Genomic DNA, 9035 nt, shown 5'->3' on the forward strand with positions numbered 1-9035 from the left:
TTCCAGTGAGCGGAGATCAAGCCATTACACTCAAGCCTGGGCATTGCAGTGAGATTCTGTCTCAAAGAAAGAAAATTGGTTCTGGACCTCCCATAGATAGCAAAATCTATAGTTGCTCACGTCCCTAATATAAAATGGCATAGTATTTGCATATAATGTATGCATATGCTTTAAATCCCATATACTTAAAATCGTCTCCAGATTACTGATAATACCTAATGCAGTGTAAATGTTATATAAATAGTATGCTGTATTGTTTAAGGAATAATGACAAGAAAAATCTGTACCTGTTCAGTACAGACTCAATTTTTTCCCCCAAAATATTTTCAATCCACAATTGGTTGAACCCATGGATACAGAGGGCCAGCTGTCCTTGAAATCAGGGAAAGAAGCCAGAGGCCACTGGAGAAAGGTAGGGAGGAGAGGGAGTGTTTGTGTCAGTGCCTCCCAAAAGCCATTAGCTGCATCAAAATCACCTTAGCAGCTTTAAAAAACAAAACAAACCAACCAAACACTTCTAAAGATCTGATTTGTTGCTGGGTGTGATCTTGCATGCTTATAGCTCCAGCTACTCAGGAAGATCATTGCGGCCCAGGAGATTGAGTCCAGCCTGGGCAACACAGTGAGACCTCATCTCTTAAACAAACAAACAAAAAGATTCTGATTTTATAAAAGAGCGGGGGGAGTCCTAGAACCTTTTTTTTTTTTTTTTTTTTTAAATACTCCTTAATCTTGCTTCTGATACACAATCAAGTTTGGGAATCAGTTTTATTCTCATCACCTGCTCTCTATCTCTTGCTCTAAATAGGAGATACTAGTTAATTTACACCAAATGAGTAGCTGACAGAATTGGGGGCGTGTCTAGGTGAAGGATGAGATACAGAGCCCATTGAACCATCCCACAACCTGCTCCACTGTCTTTTTCTGGAAGGTTCTAACAACAAGCCCAAGAAGTTTCAGGGAAAGTATATACCTGTTTCTGCCAGCAGTTTGACATTTATTCACATTTATACTGGGAATACTCTCTCTCTTGAGGCTTTCTTAAGATGCATTTCTTGGCCGGGCGCAGTGGCTCAAGCCTGTAATCCCAGCACTTTGGGAGGTCGAGACGGGCGGATCACGAGGTCAGGAGATCAAGACTGTCCTGGCTAATATGGTGAAACCCCGTCTCTACTAAAAAATACAAAAAACTAGCCGGGCGAGGTGGCGGGCGCCTGTAGTCCCAGCTACTCGGGAGGCTGAGGCAGGAGAATGGCGTGAACCCAGGAGGCGGAGCTTGCAATGAGCTGAGATCTGGCCACTGCACTCCAGCCCCAGGTGACAGAGCGAGACTCCGTCTCAAAAACAAACAAACAAAAAAGATGCATTTCTTGTAGTGGGATGTATAATTGCCGCAGAGATCTGGCAGTGGCAGAGGTCTCTGGGTATGAGATCACTAATCCTCAACTACAGAACTCAGGCAAGATTCCCAAAAGTCTGTTTAACCATTTTGATTAACCAGATATCCTAAATTTCTGAGGTCACTGACAGTCATGTAATTTGATAGAGAAAGAAATTGAAGTGAAAAGGGCATTGTGGTCATCTGAAATTATAAATGACAGTGACTGAAACTCTGGCCCAGGAAGTGCTGACTTTTAACATTCTCTGAGAATGTCCTAAGAGGATTGTATCTCACCCTCCAGGAACAGAGGATAGAGTGGTTAGTTGTAGGGGACTTCTTCCTCCACCAACCCCTTCCCTGTGGGCTGACCACACTTAGTGGTTTCGGTGTAAATGCAGCCTCTTAGGTGTTTTCCAGCTGTTTTGTTGCCATGGCAGCGTGTTTGTTATGCCACTGTTTTACTCTGGCCTCTCACAGCTCAGTTGCTAGTTTCTGTTTCAGGATAGGGTATTAACTATCTGGGCAGCAGCAGGTAGTAGACTTTTTCTTCCATCCAAGAGACTTAAGCCATTTAGTTCCCTGGTCTCCCAGCTACTGTAGATGCCTACCTCTGCCTCTGATATTCGATCCTTGGAAGTCTTATTTTTCTTAGAGTTTGCTCTTCTCAACTTCCTATAGAAGCAAATTTCCTTTCACCAGGAATGTGAGGTATAGTCAGGTTCTCCTCTTCAGTTTCCCTCCATTCATCTCCTTTGATGCAGCTAGAACGCTCTCACATGTTTCCCCAAGAATCATCAAAAGAGGGGAAATCACATAAAGACTGAGCAGATGGTGGGTGCAGATTTAGCTGAAGAGTTCAGATCTTCGAGAAGGAGGTGCATTCATGACAACCAAGGTTAGATGATCTGTTGAGATCGGCCTATCCTTTGGGCATCTTTCAGGATAAGCTTTCATGCATTGCTTTTTGGGGAGGGGCCACTATGAGTCTCAAGTCATAAATGGGGATAAAGGTGGGAAATGAGGATTGTAAAAGGAGAGGAGGTTAATAGAGGTGTATATAGAGTAGAAACCCCAACAGTTAAGATCCCAGGTACCCACCCCTATGAAATTTACACATGAGCCCTTGAAGGAAGAGGGTGACCAGTGGGACTTATGAATAGGAATAACTCCTCACGACCACCTAGTATTTCTCCGCAAGGTTTTTGCTGTTGAAGACTGACTCCTAGGTGGGAGCAGCTCCTATGGTCACTGCTCAGCTTCAACCCAAGGACCCAGATGCCTCGTTATTGGTGGTCCTGCTTTAAGTCTTAGATGAATGATTTGATGTCTGTAAAATTGTACCTCCCTTTTAAACTTAATTTTTATCTTACAGCAGCAGCCAGTTAGGAGGAGAAGGGGAGAGAGCTCATTTGATATTAACAACATTGTCATCCCAATGTCTGTTGCTGCAACAACTCGCGTAGAGAAACTGCAGTACAAGGAAATCCTTACTCCCAGGTAGAAGCTCAGAATAGTTGGTCCCTCTCCCCATTCTTCCTGCTATTGCCCTTTTTCCCTCTTCTCTTCTGACCTAGACTTGGGCCCTTGTCTTTGGTTCTGTATTCTCATTAAGAGAAATTCTTGGCCAGGCACGGTGGCTCAAGCCTGTAATCCCAGCACTTTGGGAGGCTGAGACGGGCGGATCACGAGGTCAGGAGATCGAGACCATCCTGGCTAACACGGTGAAACCCCATCTCTACTAAAAAATACAAAAAACTAGCTGGGCGAGGTGGTGGGCGCCTGTAGTCCCAGTTACTCGGGAGGCTGAGGCAGGAGAATGGCGTAAACCCGGGAGGCAGAGCTTGCAGTGAGCTGAGATCTGGCCACTGCACTCCAGCCTGGGCGACAGAGCGAGACTGCGTCTCCAAAAAAAAAAAAAAAGAGAGAAATTCTTAACTGATAAGAACAAAATTATTTATGTATATAGTTTTCTCTCATTCCATTATAGGAATACACCAAACGAGCCAGCAGTCACAACCTGGTAGGCCACTCACTTACTGGTCTAGAGACAGGTTTTGTCAACACATACAGTATGTTTTAAAATACTGAATTTGGCCGGGCGCGGTGACTTACGCCTGTAATCCCAGCACTTTGGGAGGCCTAGGCGGGTGGATCACAAGGTCAGGAGATCCAGACCATCCTGGCTAACATGGTGAAACCCCATCTCTACTAAAAAAAATACAGAAAATTAGCTGGGCGTGGTGGTGGGTGCCTGTAGTCCCAGCTTCTTGGGAGGCTAAGGCAGGAGACTGGCGTGAACCCGGGAGGTGGAGCTTGCAGTGAGCAGAGACTGTGGGCCACTGCGCTCCAGCCTGGGCGACAGAGCGAGACTCCGTCTCAAAAAAAAAAAAAATACTGAATTTGTTGTCAACATCAAAGCAGGATTTCACATAAAAATCTTTGTTTCCGGCTTTTGTTGCCAAACAGAAGATTAGGCAACCCTGGATGTGCATTTCCAGATGGGAGCAATCAGCTGGTCCTGAACAGTGGTGGTCCCCTTTAAACAGGTTTCTTTTCTTGAGTTTGTCACAGTCTCTCAGCCTCAGCCCTACCATAGGCTGCTTCTCTTATTTCTGGCCTTTGCGGACATTTGAGTAGGTGGCCAATTTCACAGGCCTTGATGGGGTAAGGAGACTGAGCTGTGGTAGAGCAGAGTCTATCTGGCAGAGAGCAGTGTCACCCACGGGTGCAGGATTCTCATCCTTGCATGGACACTTTGAGCCTGCCCCCGCTTGTAGCCTGCTTGCCGTCTCATGATTGTCTACTCTTGGTTTTGCAGCTGGCGGGAGGTTGATCTTCAGTCTCTGAAGGGGAGTCCTGATGAGGAGAATGAGGAGGTAATGGCCTGGTTCTTCTGTTAGAAGAACACATGTGTACACATGCACACACACACACACACACACACACACACACGAGTGCACACACCCTAAATGGCCTCAAGACCTGTGGGTGTCAAGTGCAAGCTCCTTGTATTCTCTTGTGACACGGAAGAACCTAGAATGGGGTGGGACTGGTTCTTAACTCCTGGAGAAAAGACAAGATCGATGAAGCTGCTCTATTGCAGATTGAAGACCTATCTGACGCAGCTTTCGCCGCCCTGCATGCCAAATGTGAGGAGATGGAGAGGGCACGGTGGCTGTGGACCACGAGTGTGCCACCCCAGCGGCGAGGCAGCAGGTGATGGGGCAGGCATGGGTCCCCGGGGCCTGTGGAGAGAGGGTGGACAGGGAGTTTGGGCCCTCCTTGAGTCTGTGGAATTGCTACTGCCTCTTGGTTGCTCATCATACTCATCTACTGGCAGTGGCAAAGAGCTCAGAAGTTCCTTGGTGTTTGTTGGAACTGGTGGAGATACAAGGAGCCAAGTGTTGGATCCTTGCTGAGGAGTCACTGTTCAATTCTGATGAATTCCCATGATCTGTGGCATTTGGACGACAGTTGGGGGGTCTTGGTGATTCAACCAGGGGAGCTTGGAAGGCCTCACTACAAGTTAACCTTCCTGTGGACAGTGGCTTTGTGATGCCACTTGAAGAAACTGCCCCCCTTAACATCCATCACTACCCTGTCTCCATTTATTGTTAACAGTGGCAGAAACCCTCGGGATTCTTAAGTAGAAAGTTTTGCGAACTCTTATTTTACTTTTTTTTCTTTGACTACAGTTTTCAAAGCCTACACGAATCTCCCTAACTTCCTGAATTCACTAGGCACTTTGCTATGGACTCGCCCGTTGCGTTGTTCAGCCATGCTTTTTTCTTGGGATGGTAGATGTTGTATACCTACCCCTCCAGAGGGTAGTGGAAAGAAATGAGAGTTGCTGGATCCTAAGGAAAATCTGTTGGTCTTTGTTTGCCTCAACTCCTCCAGTGGGGATGCTTTTTCATGCCCTTTCCCCCCATAAGTAAACATTTCCCAGGCACTCAGTTTTGCATTCCTTGGTGTACAGGTCCTACAGGTCATCAGACGGCCGGACAACCCCCCAGCTGGGCAGTGCCAACCCCTCCACCCCCCAGCCTGCCTCCCCTGATGTCAGCAGTAGCCACTCTTTGTCAGAATACTCTCATGGTCAGTCCCCTAGGAGCCCCATTAGCCCGGAACTGCACTCAGCACCCCTCACCCCTGTGGCTCGGGACACTCCGCGACACTTAGCCAGTGAGGATACCCGTTGTTCCACGCCAGAGCTGGGTCTGGATGAACAGGTAAGGGACACAGCCCTTGGGTGGGGTTGGCATGGTTGGGGGATGGAACCAGGAAGGGACAGCACCTGCTGAAGAGGGACCTACATCATAAGCCATCCCCTCCCCCTTTTTGAAGGGACAAAGGGCCACACTTAAATTGACCACCTCAACATTCAGTGGAACTATATTGATCATTGCTAAATGATCAGTACGGTTGTCTGGGTACACCCTAGGAGGGGTGTTCCCGGACTGTCCCAGGAACGCTAGATAGACTGGTCCTAGTCTCCGGCCACAAGGTTTGTGGCAGGGCCTTGAAGTAGGAAGCAGGCTGGCTGGGACTGGGTCCTCACAGAGCAACTTGTCTGCCTACAGTCTGTCCAGCCCTGGGAGCGGCGGACCTTCCCCCTGGCGCACAGTCCCCAGGCGGAGTGTGAGGACCAGCTGGATGCACAGGAGCGAGCAGCCCGCTGCACTCGACGCACCTCGGGCAGCAAGACTGGCCGGGAGACAGAGGCAGCACCCACCTCGCCTCCCACTGTCCCCCTCAAGAGTCGGCATCTGGTGGCAGCAGCCACAGCACAGCGCCCAACTCACAGATGAGCGGGAGATAAGAATCTAAACAGACTCACTAACTATTGGCATTAAAGCTTCAGAAATCTCTGCGTTTGATATTCAAACATCATATGCCGGAAATTTTCACAGTTTTTAGTGAACTTAAGGAATTTAGATCCTACTTTGGTATTTTTTTCTCTCGTTTTAATTTTTGTTTTGTTTTTTGTTTCCATGTTTTCTTGTCACACACCTGAGCACTTCCTCCCGTTGGCAAACAGAAGTTTAGGATGAGACCCTGCTGGCCTGGTCCTGGCACATCCTCTGCACTGTTGAATCACTGGACTTACCGATCTTAGATGACCACCCCCTCCCTCACACCTGTGGGCAGGGCAGAACAGCCTGGCGGGCAGAGGGCTCCAGTTGAGCATGGCCTTCTCGAGCTAGGGTGGAATGGGGCAGGGTGCTCTGGGCTCTTATCCCCTCCCCTCCCATCTGTGGCTTGGCTCAGCTGTGGCCCTCCTGGCTGGGTCCCCCTTGGTTTTTCGTGCTGGAACATCCCCACCAGAGCCTCTCTGCCGTAACTGCCAGCTGCTCTCACCGAGTGCTCAGCCGGCAGAACAGCTTTCCCTTCTCACCCAGAACTTAGATACCTATTTTTTGTTTCATCTGCATTTGGTCTTCTCTGTTTTGACTCTTTAACTGCAGTAACCTGGCTGTGGCTGCTCAGGTTCCCCTCATCATGACCCTTGGTGCCCTTCCCTGTCCGCCCTCCAATGCCACATACACACCGACAACCCATCCTTCCACTCGGAATGTTTTTACCACCTATCCTGATCTCTGAAGGTAGGGTTAGGGCTACTTAACCTCTGTTCCCACTCCCCTGCAAATGGGTGGTTGTGGGAAGTGAGCAGCCATCTCCCTGTGTGATGTTTTTTTTTTTCTCTGATTCACTTTGCCATGTTTCCTTCACATCCAGATCCCTGTCGGTGTTAGTTCCACTCTTGGTCTTTCACGCTCCCCTTGCCTGTGGAACATTGTCTGGTCCTAGCTGTGGTTCCCATTGTTCCCCCTTCACCCTTCTCTGTTAACCTTGTGCCTGTCTCCTGTATGATCACATCACCAAAAAGGGGGAGGGGGGAGAAGACTTTTTTTTTGGCCATTTTGTAATCGTATAAAAATAGTAGACAACTGCTTAATGGTTGGGGTTTTTTCACAATTTTCAACATTAGTGATTTTTTTTTTTTCTGTTTGCAAGTTAAAGGGTTTGTCATTGTTTCTTTAAAAAAAAATACAGTAATGCACCATATCCCTATGCATAAAGTGCTTCTTCTATTTATAAGGTTGAAAATTCTGAATAACCCTTTTAGCATTGAAAAAAAAAAACAAAAACAAAAAATGAAAAAAAAATTGTATTTTGTAAATATTTTCTTTTCCTGCTTTGGAGCTGTGTAATGGCAGCGAAACATGTAGCTGTCTTTGTTCTATAGAAATGCTTTTCTTCAGAGAAGCTGATCTTTGTTAATGTCTTGATTCTGTTCGCAAAGCACAGACTAGTGCTTAAAAAAAAAAGAAGGAAAAATTGAAAAAAATAAAAAAAAAAGTTACAGAATGCTGTGTACCAGGCCTTTGACGTACTGAACTGTGTATGTATGGTAGTGTTGGCAGCCTCGGAGCTGGCTCTCTGGCGCCGTTCTTTGGGGTACTCTGACTTGCTCTATACCTTGGAAAATCTCCATTCTGTCTTGTGGGAATGCTGCAGGTTCATCTGATGGCCACCGGAGAGAGAATAGTGGTGGCTTTTCACTGAGGGTAAGGGCTGCCAGGAGGTGAGGGGATCTGCATTGATCGTCTCCTTTTTCTTTTTGTTGAGTGAAAGGAGTTGGTCCACTTTCTCTCTAGTGAAGTCAGCTGTATGATATTTTCTGTCCATTCTAAATTGCTATTTAAAGGAGATTTTGCTTCTCTCCATTAAATTTTTCTGAAGTTTGGTGGGGGTCAGTGAGATACATAATTTGCGTAGAGCCTGGGTTGGTTCTTGCCTGCTGCCTGAGATTATAGCATCTTTCTTCTGAGGAGGTTATATGCTTCGCTTTTTTTCACTTTTTGAGATGGGATCTTGCTCGATGGCCCAGGCTGGAGTGCAGCGGTGCAATCTTGGCTCACTGCAGCCTGGATCTCCTGGGCTCAAGAGATCCTCCCACCTGAGCCTCTCCAGTAGCTGGGGCTGTGGGCTTGTGCCACCATACCCAGCTAATTTTCGTGGGTTTTTTGTGGAGATAGTGTCTCACTATGTAGCCTAGGCTGGTAGGTGCTTTTCTTTATACAAGATGAGTAAGTGGGTGGGGCTGGTTCTCCCTCTGCTCTTCTTTGCATGGCAGTCAAGCTGAAACAGCCAGTGAGGCTGTCTCTTGTGGCTCTGAAAGCCATGCTTTCTGAGATAGCACTTCTCTTTTGCGGGCCTGTTGCTGCTTCTGTTGCCGCAGTTAAAATCTGTTCTGCTTAAACATCTGCCTGCAGTGGCAAACACATCAGGAAGATCAAAGAAGAGTAGTATTTTGAAACAATCTAAGGATTCAGTATCATGACCTTGGACGTAGTTACTAAGGAATAATATTGATGGATTACTGTTTTGGTTCTGTTTTCCTTTGTGGCATTGCTAGGAGGACGCTATCTGGTATCCCTATCTTGGTTTAGCAGAAATGCTCCTCAATCTATAATAAGGTGCCAAAGGAAAGAAGGTGGCAGCTCTGTAAACCTAGCAGGAATCTAAGCTACTCATTAAGCTGATTGGCTTGGTGTTCTGCTCCAGCCCCAGGCCTCTGGACTAAATTTCCAGGGACGAAAGATCCCATATCTTCATCCCCAACCTCAGGTTTGCTACACTGGCACTG

The 9035-nt window shown here is 47.2% G+C and overlaps 1 protein-coding gene across 1 annotated transcript in view; it reads left to right on the top strand.

The window, feature by feature from the left end:
* The window catches only part of KANSL1 (KAT8 regulatory NSL complex subunit 1), a 131963-nt gene extending 124210 nt beyond the window's left edge, over positions 1-7753 (top strand). Inside the window, exons 10-14 of the mRNA XM_011953917.1 lie at positions 2754-2878; positions 4200-4257; positions 4485-4597; positions 5361-5613; positions 5965-7753. Of these exons, the coding sequence (XP_011809307.1) occupies positions 2754-2878; positions 4200-4257; positions 4485-4597; positions 5361-5613; positions 5965-6192 (777 nt within the window). The 3' untranslated portion in view covers positions 6193-7753. The remainder of the gene's footprint in view (positions 1-2753; positions 2879-4199; positions 4258-4484; positions 4598-5360; positions 5614-5964) is intronic.
* Positions 7754-9035: the final 1282 nt, after the last annotated feature.

Source organism: Colobus angolensis, unplaced genomic scaffold (assembly GCF_000951035.1).
Source record: "Colobus angolensis palliatus isolate OR3802 unplaced genomic scaffold, Cang.pa_1.0 Scaffold377, whole genome shotgun sequence".
Classification (NCBI taxonomy): Eukaryota; Metazoa; Chordata; class Mammalia; order Primates; family Cercopithecidae; genus Colobus; species Colobus angolensis.